The sequence below is a fragment of the Haliaeetus leucocephalus genome, unplaced genomic scaffold, assembly GCF_000737465.1.
Source record: "Haliaeetus leucocephalus isolate CR32 unplaced genomic scaffold, Haliaeetus_leucocephalus-4.0 Scaffold163, whole genome shotgun sequence".
Classification (NCBI taxonomy): Eukaryota; Metazoa; Chordata; class Aves; order Accipitriformes; family Accipitridae; genus Haliaeetus; species Haliaeetus leucocephalus.
In genome coordinates this window covers 174,570-191,002 of record NW_010972599.1, presented here as the reverse complement: position 1 = coordinate 191,002, position 16,433 = coordinate 174,570, and the positions used below count along the sequence as shown (strand labels likewise).

General features: G+C 35.8%; 1 protein-coding gene across 3 annotated transcripts in view; it reads left to right on the top strand.

The window, feature by feature from the left end:
* Positions 1 to 16,433, top strand: part of PKP4 (plakophilin 4) — a 76,238-nt gene that overhangs the window by 41,411 nt on the left and 18,394 nt on the right. For 2 of the 3 annotated variants that reach the window (XM_010563043.1, XM_010563042.1), the window contains exons 9-10: positions 797 to 925; positions 5,050 to 5,263. In XM_010563043.1, the coding sequence (XP_010561345.1) occupies positions 797 to 925; positions 5,050 to 5,263 (343 nt within the window). Of the gene's footprint in view, positions 1 to 792; positions 926 to 5,049; positions 5,264 to 16,433 lie in introns of all 3 variants that reach the window. The other variant, XM_010563041.1, reaches the window with a different exon arrangement.

Sequence of the window (16,433 nt, the reverse complement as noted above, 5' to 3'; positions counted from 1 at the left end):
CAGGCTAGTGTTAGCCTTTGAATAGCTCCCCAAATACTATTCTTGGAACATCCTTTTTTGTTTGTTTGGTTTGGGTGGTTTTGTTTTTTTTTTAAATTTACTTGGATTTTTGAGCATGCAAAAACTTAGATACTATTTTTTTCCCCTCAATCTTCCTTTACAGAGGAAGATAGCCCAACAATTAATGAGTATATTTCTAAGTCTGTGGATTGGGCATGGATATGTTTAATGACTTTTCCAGGATTTGCTTCCACAAAATCATTTTGTTTAATGAAGGAGATTTGATTTTAAGTTTACAATCCCTGAATAAGACAGATTATGCAAACTTCCTGCATCTGTTCATGATGATGAAATTTCAGGCTGCGCAGCTTTTGTTGAAGTATAATTGACTTCAGACTAGGAAGAACGTTGAACACTGAGCAAAAAATGTTGTGTGGAAGAGATGCCCCTGAGCAGTGTTGTTAAGTGGGTATCTGTTGCATTAGATATTTAAGTTTGGGGAGATTTATGTAGGTTGCAGTGTTTGGGTTGGTATAATTTTAATATATATATATTTGAGTGATCAACAACCAAGCTAACTGAAGAACATACGATACAAAGCGTCCTTTTCCAACTGGAAGCCTGAAAGGTGATGTGACTCATTATATATACCTGTTTTTCCTCCTAGCCCTGATACTCCAGAACAAAAATGGAATTGTTGAAAAACACTTCAGATACTGTAGTAATTCTATTTAATAAATAAACATACATTTATAACTAATGCCTTCTCTTGAATGTGTTCGTCTAATGAAGGGAGTTTGCTTGGCGAGATCCAGAACTGCCTGAAGTCATTCACATGCTTCAACACCAGTTCCCATCGGTTCAGGCGAATGCAGCTGCCTACCTTCAGCACCTGTGCTTCGGAGATAACAAAGTAAAAACGGAGGTACTGTGTACTGAGTGCGTTTCTGTTCCTGGGGAAACTATAAAAGAAAAACTAGACCTCTTGCCTCTTTTTTTTTCATCATAACACAGTATTTTGGACCCTTTTGTGTTTCTGTTTGTACCACGTGTATGATAATATTGAAGTACCTAGGTGTGTGTAATTACACACACACAGAGATTTTTCCTGTCATAAGAGGCTGCATGGAAATTATATGAAAATATTTTACATCAAGTTGTGTAATCTAGCAGAACTGTACAGTATGTTTACCAGAGCCTGTTTTTGTGTAACCTGCTGATGACTGGAGACTAAAAACCCAAGAATTCTGAAAGGCTTTCCCCTGGTTTTGATCAAGATGTTTTAAGACATCATAGGGAATGAGTGAGCTGTCAAGCAAGGGAAAGAAATCCAACGCTAGAAATATATAGAGGATATTATTTATGTCAATATAATGTGGAGGAAGGATACACTTGAGTGAAAATTCAGATTATTGTTGAAATTTCTGGAAACTGTTTGCATTTGAAGAGCTGCTCTTTTTGCAGAGCAGCTACGAGCTATTAATCTGAAGGAATTTGCTTTTTTGTTTGTATCATATATGTGTGTTATCATCTGTTATTTTCAGTGTAAATATTATTTATGTTAATAAAATGTTGGTGCAGCTTTTATAAGAAGATAGCCCAACATAATTTACTGTTGCTGGAAGGCAGATGAAAAGATGGTGGTGGTTTTGATGTTCTGATAAAGATCGCAGTGATAATCAGATGTAGATAGATTTGTAAGTTAGTCTTGCTGTTTAGAAGGGATATGACAGCTTATTTAGGAATTCTTGGGATGTCATTTGTCTGCACATGTTCATTTATAGGAGATCTTGTGTTTCTTCATGGTTTCCATTTTCATTATTACAGAATTTGTTTTAGAAATTATGGAATGTCTCCTTTATTTTTTTCAAAAGTACACGAAACTAAAAGAAATATGTCAAAGTTTAAGCAGAATTTGAATGTGGTGCTAACTTGTACGAGATGTATGAAGTGGTGTCTTAGTTGTTTACCCTATTTAGCATTAGAAATATTTGATATGTTTTAAAATCAGTTCAGGTATAAAGGATTATAGAGATATTATACAATATAATCAAGCTCATAAAACCTTATCCAAAGAAAAAGGTCTTCTTTTTGATTTAGAAGACAAGATAAGTTACAGTAGTCAGAGAGACAACTGTAAATGTAGCCTGCCTTCCACTTGGTGTGTGGAATTTTGGAACAGAAAATTTCTCCTTTTCAAACAGAGAAGGTTTAGGTACTGGCAGTTATTTCTTTTGAATGGCAATAATCAGCTGTTCAGAATACTGTGACAGAAAGAAGGAAATTGTCTGGCTTCCAGGAGAAAAGAATATTCCTGTGCTTTTGGGAAAGCAAGCCTTACGTCAGTGTTTCCTGATGAGGCTTTCAGTCTCTGAAGAAGAGCCATCCCTTGAGTTGGGATAGTGTGTAGGGATCAGCATGTTTTGAAAACATGATGGTATCTGTGGCAATAGGAAAGCTGCAATTCATGTTCCCTTCACAGCAGAGGCCAGCACAAGAAACTGTTTGGAATAGGAAAGGATCATAATTATTTTAGTGCCAAATTCAGTAAAGCCTTATTTGAGGACTGCTTTTGTATTTTCATTCATTATTTAAATTTATTATTTTATTGCTGTGGTAAAGACCAGATTCATTTGCTAGACTATTAAGGATATTAAAAGCCTAGCAAAATGAACTTGAATGCTTGCATTGCTAAAACCTGAAGGTAAGCATAAGAAACTGCTCCTTTCGGGGGGGGGAATCTTTACCTTTTAGCTATGAAACTACACAGAATGAATGAATTACCTTTCCATGTAATAAATATCTATCTGTAAATACATACAATACTGATTCATTAGTTCATGAATGTATCATTTTACAAGAATTCTGATCTTTTTTAATTTAGAAATTGAAATGCCTGTTCAAACTAGCAACAGCTGCTACGTTTTAAAATAGTTAATGACTCAGCAAAATACAAGTCTTAAGAATGGATTTCTAGTCCAGTTTTATTTTGAATTATATACACAAAAACTGTATCTCATCAAATTTTGAGTACAGATTGAAAAAAGGATAAAGCTATTTTGTTGTTCGTAACTTGTATCTGTATTACAGATGTGTAGTTTAGATGTTTTTTATGTGCTGTATCGACGTACAAGAGGGAGATTTAACTGAAAAGTATGAATACTTATTTGTTGCTTCATTATTTAGTAGGAGAAATGAGAATTATTTGCTTTGAAAAAACCCAACTCTAAATCTTTTTCTTTTTTTTTTAATAGCATCTTGCTTTCAGTGTAGTCTGTATCAAATAAATAATCTGTGAGGTAATATTCATCTCCTAGCTACAGAAATCTTGGCAGGTGAATAACATTAAGCTTAAAGTCCACTGAATGCCTTTAGATACAGATTCCTGGTGGCTTTTGGCATAGCAGTGGCTTGTCTAATTGATCAACGCCAAACTTTGTATCCCTGGATTTATAACTTACATGGTAATTATAGCTAGGTGTGTAAATATAGGTTTCCTTTTGAAAAATACACATTTTAAACAGAGGTCTAAAAAATTTCTAAGTCACCAGTCTTTCATTTTATTTCTTTTATTCTACTTAAGAGGTGATTTTACAGGTAAAAATCACATACAGTGCTGGTCATAGCCCTTGCATTTCAATTGTTTTTTTCCAAGCCTCTTCAATTTGGCTGTTTTAAGGCGTAGATAAAGATATTAACTGTTTTGATACCCAATGCAATTTTTAAGAATGTAATAGAGAGAAGATTCTGGTTTTCAAAGTATCAGCTTAAAATGGTTTGGCTAAATCTCAGTTATGTTTTCATTGAGAATAATTTTATTCTCCTTGTCTTATGGCCAATAAAAGACACTGAACTTTTAAAGCCAAAAGTCCATTAAACTTTGTACGCATTAATGTATTTCAGATAGCCCTGTGGCTTGCCAAACTAATTATTATACAGGTTAGAATAGAAAAGGGGCCCCTAAAAGTGCTTTTAATGCTGAAGAAGAGAATCCTTAGGACTGTTACGTTTTACATCTCTTCTGACTGTTTGGCCCAGAACCACATCCCGTATAAGCAAAGTATTCAGGAATGGTGGTGTGTCTCTTCTTTTCACCATGGGATCTCCTTCTTAGGGCAGCAGCAGTTCAGCTGCTGTAGGCGTGGGATTTTTTAAGAGATCCTATGCCAACTTCAGTAGGCATACTCTGTGTATAGTATGGCACAAAAGTTATTGTGCTGTGCTAAAATAATACCAGGTTGTAATAGATCAATCTTATATTGCAAAATAGCTCATATTTTTTTAAAAACAGTTCCTAGCAAATATTTTGGTATCCTTTTGGTGGTGATTTTTAATTTAAAATTAATCTTGTAAGTAATACTACTTAGTTATCTCTTTAAAATATTTTTTTATTTAGTAAATATTACAGATTCTAAAATACTTTAATCTTTTGTCATTTCTTTAAGTTATTTTGAACAAAGAAAAGCACTGCATGGAAATGAGATCTCAAAACACAATGTTAAAATTTTTTAAAACTATATAACAAAGAATAAATGCAACTAACCTGTTTAAAGCAAACAATATAAAATTTCTTTTTGTTTTATGAAATTTCTGCAGAGTAGATCTTCCTTTTAAAAAGAACTTCAGATATGCCAATAAGAGTGGATATATACTAATTTTAACTGATTTGTTTGTGTGTAGCAAACTGTAAAAGTTGGCATTTAAATCTTTGCAACTTCTTATTTCTAATATTCCCTAGAAAGATACTCTGAGGTATAGGAAATTACTTCAAAAACTGCATTACTGGGAAACAAAACTTTAGCAGTAACAATTCTTCTCTGAACACAGCAAATGACTGAAAATATCCATCAGCCTTGTCAACAAGGATGTGAGTCATTCACATGAATTTTCAGTAGAGTGTAACAATCAACTTATTAAGATTTACCAACAATATTTCTTCTCGAAGTACAATGGAATTTACTGTTTTTATAAAAATAAAAGCCTTTTAAATCTGTAGAGTGAAATGGATGAAATCAGTGGGTGCTGATGTTCCCAACATTCCATTTCTAGGTATGTAGACTAGGAGGAATCAAGCACCTGGTTGATCTCTTGGATCACAGAGTCCTGGAAGTTCAGAAGAATGCTTGCGGCGCACTGAGAAACCTTGTTTATGGAAAGTCTACTGATGAAAACAAAATAGCAATGAAGAATGTTGGTGGGATACCTGCCCTTTTACGATTGTTGAGAAAATCTGTTGATGCCGAAATAAAAGAGCTTGTAACAGGTAAGTTTTTAATAGAAACAAGCAGAGAACTATAATTCAGATTATTTTTCTGAAGTGGCCAAGAATGGAATAACTGGTAATTGACTGGAATTGAGTATATCGACTGGATTTTTATTTGTACGTTGGTATTTTTTGTGAACACAAAATCACTTATTTTGATTACTGACAGTTAAAAGTATTAGCATAGAAGTATGGATTCACTGGGAGAAGTGAATCTTGAGGTAGTTGCACAAAAGCTCCACTGAGGGTAAATTTTCCCCTGGTATGATTGTCCTACATACACAGCTAGGTCTTGGATAGGTATTTCTTTATTGACTCCTAACATTTGTTTTATTACAGGCTTTTTTTTTATCATCTGCTGACAACAGTTTTAAATAAGATTTTGCAGAATTCATAAGATGGTCCCAGACTATGTAAATGTGTGTTAAAGTACAGACAGAAAATTGCAAGAATGCAAATTATAGAAGCATCTCAGTGCCCAACCTGCTAGTAGAGTTGTGGCAAGTGACTGTGTACGCACTCCTAGTCTCTTGAGTATGAGGTAGCAGATTTTAGTTATAACCCATGAACCTACTTAGCACTTGGTGCAGACAGAAAGTGCAGAAATAATAAATGATTTGCAGTTCTAACACATGAAAGAACTCAATTTCCATCAAAACAAGGTGGATTTGTTGGGTACTGCATACATTTGCTATCTCTTTTTCTTAAGATGGGAGTGATTTGTCTATGAAGGTTTTAGGGGACTGAAAAATATGAAAGGATAGAAAAAAGCAGAGTTTTCACTTTCTTTAAACAGTTCCTCTTTCAAATTTCAGTAGCTCCCTCGTTTGATTTTGTTAAGCTATGAAGCTTAACTACTTACCTACTAAGCAAAGCTCCACAGCAGTGCTCAGGTTCAAAGTAACAGAGATGTCATACTGGGAGTCTTTCCAAGTTATTTCCTTGTTTAGAAAAGCTATTAAGTAGAGAAAGGACTCTGTACAGAATGTATTCAAAGCATTTAAGTTTAAGTTCATATGCAGGCTATCTTCCTTAAGTATTTTTCCACATAAGCAATCATTAAGATAACTGGCAGCTTTCATGTTCTCTCTAGAAGGATACCGTTTTTTTTCTTAAGAACATATGTAAATGGAATACTTAGAACTAGAATTACACATTAGCTGCCTTGTTCACTCTACAAAATTCACTTTTTATGCATTTGAATTATTTGTGCGTTTAAGGTGTTAAGGATGGTTCCGCAGACAAAGCCAAAGTCGAATTCTTAATTATAGAAGGTATTTAGTCACTATTTAAAAAAAAAAAAAAAAAAAACCACAAACCCAACCCTACGCTGTTATCTTTCAAAAAAGATATAGCATATAATTTGTAAATAAAAAGACTTTTCAAATAAATATGGTATTTAATTTGAATTATAATTTAAGATGACTACTTCAGAAAAAGTGACTCTTACTTTTTAACACATATATTTTTAGTTTTTTAAACCAGCTACAACAAAATGGAAAGTTTTGACCTAATTATCTTCTGGTTAAGTCAGTGGCAATGACTTCTGTTACAGTTAGACCAATGCTGAATGCTTGAGAAGAATCCACAGCAGAATTTCAGAGCTTAGGGATTTTTAAATGCCTTCTATAAAGAGCAATTTAAAGAAAAGAAGTGGAAAAGATCCAATGATTATTTGTTTAATAATTAAAAAATTCTGCCTATGTCAGAACTAAAACTAGCAAACCATATCCAGTTTACTATGTTCCCAGATTAAGATAATGTAAATACAGAGAAATTGGTATCAATCTACACCCCTAGAAACAGTACATGTCTGATTTCTAGTTTAAAATTAGCACTCTTCATTACTGCTGTAGTTTATTCATAATTTTTCATACAAAATGGATTTTCCAGTGTAACATTTCTTAATGAAGTACAATGCTTTTCTTTTTCCTGAGGATGGTCTTTCTTCCTTACTAAATGAATTATACTTTCATTATTAGCAGTATCAATTGCCTTTGAAAGATAACAGGTATATCAGGTGTCATTGCAAATGAAATTTCATCCAGTTTACTTTATTGTGCAGTTAGATGAAAAGTTTATTATCCCAGAGAAGTGAAATTAGAATAACAAACTTCTTGCCATCTGTATAGATATTTTTCACATGAATCCATTTATATAAAATGTGTGAGGAATTATTTAGTCAAAAGCAGTGTTTTTTAACCTCAGAAGTTATTTGGGAACATGCCCTAAAGATTAACTGTAAGTTTGAAAAGCTACCATACTGGGGGAGGGTTTAATTGCACAAACATGTTTTAGAGGAGTTAGAAAACAGTAGGAATACTGGGGTCTATATTTAATTAACAATAACTGAAATGACAAGACTGAAATGCAGAGAGATAAAGAAGTGGAAACTGAATAAAAAGTTACATTAAAAAAATACAGAAAGCGTAATTGCAAAACCACAAGAATGCTTTAAGAGGGAAGCAGGTCATCTTTTTACTGGCTATAGATTATTCAGAAAATAAATTATATGAAAATGAAGTAATACTTTTTTAAAAAAAGAGGTCTTTAAAAGTTGGACTTTGGAATGCATTGGAAGAGGATAACTCTTCACTGAGCTTGCTCCAGCTGCATGCAGTTTCCACCACTGCTGACCTATGGCAGCCTTGCTGTCCTGTGCTCTGCAGTCAAAGAGCCTTTAGAAGGGAAAATTTTTTTTTTTGGTTTTTTTTTTTTTTTTTTTTTTTTTTTTTTGTAATTGCAACACATTCAATTAGATTTCAGCACCAGCACTTTCTGGAAGCTACTGTTTTTCACATTGTAGCACAGCTTCAGCACTAGGCAGCAGAAGTGTTGTTGGGGCCTCCTTCCTGACAGTGTACCAGAGCTCCATTCCCGAGCAAGTGACATGAAGGATGTGCACTGGTTTGTGCTGCCTGGTTATGTTCTCACATGGCAGTCAGCATAGCCCGGAATCAATCTGTGAATTTCAGGATCTCACGTCTTGGAAGGCTCATACAGGAGAAAACTGTATACGAGATAGAAATCAAAATATGCATGTTCTTGAACCCAGGTGCAGTTTCTAACAATTGAGTCTACTTTCAAAGAGACCCTCAGAAACAGCCCTTTAATATATTAAAATGTAAGAAACCGTGAAGTACTCCACTACTGCAAGTTTTCCACAGAAAGCGAGTCAGATGCCTACCTTAATAGAGTAGTTTCTAGCTTTTCATCAGATCTTCAGCAGCAGAGATGAGCCACAAACCATGCCCTCCCCAGTGAAAGAGCTCTGATCCACTCTTTTGAATGGTTGGTTTTCTGTCAGGTTTCCTCCCTGAAAGGTCAAGCAAGTGACAGTACTGAACTTGGGGGAGCGGTACAATTTTATAGCTGGAAGGAAGGAAAAATGAGCACAAATTCCAGCAACAATTAATCACTAACTTAGCTGTATGGTAAAGCTCTGTCCTTAAGGGGAAAGAGGTTGTTGTTGATGGTCCTGGCAATTCTTCATAGTTTCTTCAAATCAGTACTACCTCAGCCAGTTCAGTTGATCTCTGTCCAGCAGCACGATCTTTTGTGTACACAGCGTCAGCTTTGTGAGAGATTGCATTCTTGCAGCGGTTCACACTGTGCATCATTGCTTGTGTATTTCTGGAAAAGGGACCCAGGGTTCTGCAGTTCCAGACAACCCAAGGTAACTTTTGAGAAGGTACAGAAATAGCTGCAAGTCCCACACAACTTTGCAAACTAAGCACTCTGTGAAATGGGCATAGTTTCCTTTCACAACTTTCCTGTTACTATAATGTTTACCACAGTTCTATTCTGTATACAGTCCAAAAAGCACTTGTGCAAAACCTGCAGAGGTAGCGTATGATTGTCCATGTTTAGCAGTGGACCTCCAAGCTGGTGCAGCTGCTGAAGAACTGTTAATAAACCTGCTACCTGTTTGGTTAACGCTACCTGATGTGAGCAGTGGCAGTGGAATTCATTGCAGTAAACTTGTCTAGGGTCTTAAAATCTGGATTAAAATGCCATGATTCAAAACCAAAATGAAGCATGAAAACATGCAGCTGGATACAGAGGAGAAACAAAGTTCTTTGCCACTGGTAATGCCAGGGTTCCATGAACAGTGGGGCCTCACAACACCACAGAGTACAAAGCCATTCAGCAAGGAGTGAGCAAATCATACTTTTCTCTTTCCCATGCAGAAATTTCATGTGCAGATTTTTCTTCTTCTTGCCCCCCACCCCCCCTTTTAAACCCATTTAAGGGTTGCTGGCTTACCATATAAATTTCATGTATTCTCCAAATTAGGTAACAAAATAAAGCTTTCAAGAGTTACCACATAAGGGATTTTCCAGACAGAGCAATTATTTTACAATCCTATTACAGTTGCTTAAGTTACATCAGTAATGTAACCAATTCAACACTGAACCTGTAACCAGTAGAAGCAAACCAATAAAACAAAACCCTTATAACGCTAAAAGCTACTGAATTGGAGACAAGGTGGTTTTTAATTGTCCTCACGCTTTCATTGCAATCTATTGGAAAAAACAGATTTGTCACCTGAAAATATCACCATAGATCCAAGTCCAGAAGGATTATGAATCGATATAAAAAATTTTGTACATCAGAACAGTTGATACACAATTGTTTTAATATTTTTCGCAGAGGAGAAAAAGTTAGAGACAAGGAGATGTTAGGAGATATTTCCTGTAAAACAACTTCTCTCAGTTAAGGAACATTGCTAGCCTGTCATCCATGAAGAGCTGCTAAGGGTCAACAAACTCAGTCAGTCGCGGTTTACTTTTGATGAGCAGTGAGAAAGATGAAGCCAAAGTTCTGCTTACAGATTACAGCTCTTCTAGTAACTCCAGCAACTGTTAGTAAAGTGGCTGAAGATCTAAACAGAATTATTTATCTTGCCTGCTTAATTTTTGCTGTTACAGAAGCTAACCAATCTTGTCCAAGTTCAGTCCAGAATTGGATAGAAGATTCTTTATTATGAAGAAGAGTGATGATTTGTAAGTGAAGTAGCTGGCATTTGATGCAGTTAAGTTTGATGTTTTTCTATATTGCTGTAAAGTGGAATCTACTGGTGTTCTTGCACCAGGGCCCAAAGACTTCAAGCAGCATTACTGTGATAGGCATTGACCTTTAGAAATCAATAAAAATAAAACCTTGTATTTCATGAGGTGCTTACAGTCTGCAACAACAAAACTGTTGTAAATCTGAGAAATTCTAGTTAACAAGCTATTAACTTGTAAATGTTTTATTAATTAATATAAATGTGATGTACTGCTACTGCACTATTTTCTGCATTCCATATGCCTTACCACATAATGGTAGAAAAACGCCAGTGACATTTTATATACATTAGTTTCATGCTTTTGTGTTTCAGTAAGATCAATTATGATCTTCTTCACCGTTCATTTCTACTGTATATTATGTACTTTGCTGTTAGTTTTCAGCTGATGCTGCCATTTGTAAATGAAAGAGCACTATGCTTGTGCTCTTACAATGCTAGTTGTTTTCCATACCTTAGTATAGGAGATGAAGCTTAGTGCATTTATTAATCTGTGAGTGGAGTTTTAAATATAATTTATTTTAATTATATAGAAGGCCATCAGTTTGAATGCTTGAGTATGTTACTCCTGAGTAATTTCCAGCAATTTTATAGAGAACTTTTTTTTGGAGGTGGTGGGTAGTGTTAAAAATCGTGGCACTATTTTTTCGATATTTATGCTAGTTCTAGTGCTTTCTTTGTTGTATTTGGAAAGTTTAGATAGAAACTTGTATTTGTTTCCTTACAAGCTGATAAACCCAGATTGCTGTATTTTGGGATTTTTTTATGAGAGGATATTTCGGGTCTCAATTTCAGTCGTCTTCGATGCCTGTTGTCAGAGTAGCATTATTAATTGCACATCTGAGATGGCATAAACTCATTACTGAAAAGCATATATTGAACCTTTAAGAGATTTAATGAATTGGTACTAGGTAATCACATAACCTTTTATTTCAGGATTTATAATTGCAATTGAGAAGATGTCAAATTGTCTGAAGTAATGATTCTTTTCAATTGTTTGCCTAAAGATACTGTTTTTAGAATAGGACTAGCAGAAGTAATGCTAAAGGTATCAAAAGAAAATGTCCATATATTTTTCTTGAGAGCTGTTTGACATCAATGTGTTTCAACGGTAACAGAAGATATACTTCATATACACGGAGTTCTTTATGTCAACGCAGTAGAAAAGCAAATGCTAGTGTTGATTTGATTTACGCTGGAATAGAAATTAACAGATTGCCAAGATTTACAAAGAAAATAGCTTTGGGCATACGACCTTTCCAAGCTCAGATTATAGTAGATATGTGCTATAAGAACACAGAGCTGTTCTTTATCCTTCTATTACTACAATTGATTATAGGCCAAATCTTGACCCTTGCAGATCTAAATTAGCACTGTCTTCCATATATTACAGCACCACGTGAGCACTGTTTCACAGCTGTTGTCAGGTCATGGGTTCCGGTAATACTCTCTTGAGGCCAGTGTAGTAGGCTTGTGCATAATCACAGATCCATCTGCCTACACATACTTTGCTTGCTTCCATTCCACCCCAGACCATTATGTGCATGCAGCAAGCAGCATATAGAAACAGACTGTTACTATTTAGTGTGTTGAAAAAACAGTTCTTCATCAATAATTTCTCCCCAGTTGAAAGCACCCCATTGAAAATTATGAAAATTCAATTGATTTTCCAGTATTTCTGTGACCTATCTACATGCAGTAGGATTTGATTAAAAACAATTGCAATCGTTAAATGCAATAACATTAAGTTTTGTCTTTATAGATTCCAAACTACCTGTTTTCACTAGATGTTCCAGTTCTGGATTTTTATTTTTTTTTTTTTTTTTCATTCTACTTCATATCACCTTGTCCGGATCACATTTCCAGGACAAAATTTGATCCTTGCTGCCGAAGTGTTGAGGTCTTTTTTTGTTTCTACATAATTTTTTGGTACATAGTGTGAGTTAATTCAAGTGTATGTCATCCTCACAGAAGTTCATCCAACTTGTCTTCTCTCTATACAGCTAGATAAGCTGTTTAGTGTCCACTGGTGTTACAGGGAGTATCGTAGCTGGCATGCAGAGTTTGATCTCAGCCTAACTGGCAGACATTTCCTCATCACAGAGCTTTGAACCTCCAGATATGTTCTGAGTGATACAAAACCGTGAAGACTGAAAAGAGGAACTGTATTACTCCAGCGTCTTGTCTTTTTTCCTTTTAATAGTAATTTCCTTCTTGGGAGGAATCTCTTTCTCTCTTATTCTCTACATATTTTTTGAATCCTTAGGAAAAAAAATGAGAAAATGACCCCCCAAAACCTCAATCACTGAAACTTAGTGGTTTAGATTTGTCTGTCTGTTTCTGCTCTGTTACAGTTTGTAGAAATTGCAAGTGCTTTTAAAGTGTCTTCTACATGAGGAAGGAACATCATCAATTTCTATTATTAAAGGTGTCCTGGAACAGTTTGACCAGCATCTTGGAGCCAGAGACCCAGGACCTTTAGAACAAAAAGCTGATTCTTTCAAATTTTCAGGAAAAAACTGTTAAACCAAACTCTGTCTACCGCACTGTTATGTATATGTGTTTCTTCAGTTTGGTTCATCTCTGCTCCTTTTAAGCACTTATTTCTATAGTCAGTTCCTCAGAAAAGTCTTCCAGATGATCCTATTTTCTTTTTTTTGCTGGACTAGCATTCATGTTAGATAGTCAAGATCATTTGGCTTTAACCAAAGCTTGTCAGGTTCAAGGATGGGATCTAAATTATTTAAGATTTCTTCTCTCTTTATTTTCTAAGTAGTAGGGGTTTCAGTCTAGAAAACCAGAAGTTTATGGGCAAGGCTTTTTTTTTTTTTTGTCATTTGCAAGTGTTAAGGTATGTCCCAAATCTATGTGGAAAATACCCTCAAAACACCTATCTGTACTATTTCTAGTTGCCATCATTTTTAGAGACCAGAGTACCTTGGCTTTCCTCACCCTGTCTGCACCCATTAACTTCAAACATGAGATCTGTTGTGAAGTTGATGGTGTTGAAACAGAACTCTGTTCTGCATCCATAAGGCAAACCTCAAATACCTTGTCCTTGTATCAGTAGTCCTCAACTTCATTCATGGTATTGTGTCTGGAGGGTTATGTTTCGTAAATGGGAGGCAATAACGAGGTTATTGTTACTTCCGCATACTTTTATCAGCTACGGCTAGCTGTTCCTGTCCCTTGTTGCGTCTTCGGCTTATTTATCTGAGGTCCAAAACAACTCAAAGCCCTGTAAATACCAAAGGCTAGAGCTGCTGTCAGCCATTATTGTTATGCCAAGGAAGATGACAGATGGGGTCAAAGAACAATCCCTCTGATCTGCTTTAGGAGGCTGTATAATTCAATATTTTTGACTGGTTTAAGTGTTTGTCCTTTGATACCCCTTTTAGGCAGGACTTGGGGCTTCTGTTTCCATAGAATCACAGAGTAGGTGAGGTTGGAAGGGACTGCTGGGGGTCATTTTCCCCCCCCCCCCACCCGCTGGCAGGAGCAGAGTCACACAGAGCAGGTTGCCCAGGACCACATCTGTTGTTCTACCTGTGTGACGAGTATTTGTCTAACACCCTGATCTGTGGTGTTACATCAGTTCTAAAAAATTGTTGCAGGATGGGATAGGAGAAAGGTGGAGGGGGCTCTAAAATACCTTCAGCGAGTAACTTCTGCAAGCTCACTTAAAGGACTCATCTGACTCTGTCAGTACTCCAGTGTACAGTCCCTAAATTTTGCTAACTTTAAGATCTGGTGCACAAACCTATACACTTCCCATCAAGATTCTTTTAATAAAGCTATTAGGATTTTTTTATATTGACTTTGTTGGGACCTGATCTTATAGAAGATGTGTATCTACATCTTTAAATTCAAATTATACAGCTGAATAACCTGTTGAGCATTTTTTATTCTGCTTCCATCTTCCCACATGATCTTGAACGTTTTTCTTCCTTTTTCCTCTCCCATTCAGCCTCTTTAGAGGAAAACATATCCTGGCTCATCAAAGTAGTTTACATAGCTTGATATGAGTGCTTGTATTTTATTATATCTTGTATGTACGTCTCAGCTATTGAAAAGCATTTTATCTACAGTTAAATCAGGGTTATGTGTTTTATTATTTTTTAAAACTTATTCTAGAATATTTCATTCAAGAGCCAGACATCTAGGGATTTTCTGTACTAGGTAATAGTAGATTTTTTTTTTTTTGAGAAGACAGATATTTTCCTTAAATGTTATTTTCATTTTTATTCTTATGATCTAATCAATTTAAATGACTGGCTAAAACTTTGGAGATGGGTATTTGTGTTTGTTAAAGGTTTGTGTTCCTTGTCACTTTAGAAGCAAACGTCAAGGTAAATTCTCTGTCTTGTCTAAAATAAATTTCATGACAAAAATGTCCAACCATTGCTAATACCAAAGCAGTTTTGTCAATGACAGCAACTGCAAATTTTCATGTAGATAAGGCTTTTAACTTTATCATGCTACTTATTTTAATTTCCTGAGTAGGATTATTTTCAGCAATGTTCACATGGTCATCTCTGAGAGCTGCAAGGGTCAGAATTTCAGGCAAAAATAGGGTAGGCAATCCCTGATCAAAAAAAAAAGAAAAAGATCCCCTTTTCATTAGAACTACAGAAGCTTTTTCCTATGGCATTTTAAACTCTCTTGCTAAGCTTACAGATTCCCCACCCCGGTGCTGTTACTGCTACTTCCTCCATTAAGAATTATCCATGCTTAGTAATGCTGATATCTTTTGAACTTAAGCTTTCTCTTCTCAGGTTTTCCTCACCTCTAGGCAATGTCAAGCACTAACAGCGGTTTCTGATTTTTCTGCTGTATTTCATAGTACATTCACAGACTAAGCAAGAAACATGAGGCCAGCTGAAGCAATCAGTTGAATTATACACAAACTAAAGTGTAACATGAGTAGCAAGCAGAATTTTCTCTCCTTCCAAACCCAGGGATGCTAAGGGACAATAGAGATCTGCTTAGGTAGGTTAAATGGACTTAGCACTCCTGTTGCTACACAGTTGTTTGTGAATGAGATGTTCACCAGTCTTCCAGAATGATGGAAGCTGCAGCTAATAGCTGTTGAAAAATAACTTTTTAGAAATTCATCCTCTACCTGCAGTTTCAAACTGTCTCTTTGGACTTTGGCTGATGATAACTTTAACAGTTAAATATTTGTTTTTAAGTGTACCTCCACAACAAGGAATAAAAAGGCACTGTTATTTAAATGACATACAAAATTATACCGTAATCCCAGAAGTCTCGTAGACCTTACCTTAATATAGCATTCTACCAGCTCCTACCACTATTTTCCTTATCTTTGAATGGAAACTTCCCAAATTATAACTGCCTTTGCCTTCATGGTTTGTTTCTAATAAGCACTAAATTTGGTCCCAATTATCTTAAAATAAGCACTCTACAAATAATCAGATTGTGTTCTCACTTTTAACATGCAGACTGAAGGGCTGTGTAATACACAGTTCTACTTTGTCAAATAAATAGCTGAAGACTTCTCCCAAATTAAGAAACAGAGTGTCCTGGTGAGGGCTTTTGCCTTCACATAACGAACACGGGTAATAAATCATTAATCATTTAATCAAACTACCTCCTTGAGAGTCCAGCTTCTGGGCAAGTTTTGACATAGTTGCTCAGTGGAACTCTTGTGATTTGCTCTTCAAACACTCCCAGGCTAACCCTCGTAGACAAGTTAATATTTGTGAAAGTTTAACAGGCTTCCTGGAGGGCTTGAGTTTAGGGAGGTCCTCTAGCTGGTCTTTTCAGTATATTGTGCCCACGTGTGACAAAAAGATGCTGCTGGCTATTCTCTTCCAATTTCTTGGCAAGCATCTGAATTACAGTGTTCCTCCAAAGGCAAGGTAAGGTGGTGTATGCCACATCCCTTACGGGTCTAGCGGGTGCTGCTGCGGCTAACTGCACGGGTCCAGCAATGCCGGGGTATGGAGTATATCATCTTTTGCTGCCTTGGCATTTCAGACAGCCCCCAGCTGCCCCAGCTTTTTCACAAGCTATAGGTTAGCCAGTAAATATTTAGAGGTAGTCATACTTTGCAAGGCTGAGAGATTTACCTCTGTGAAT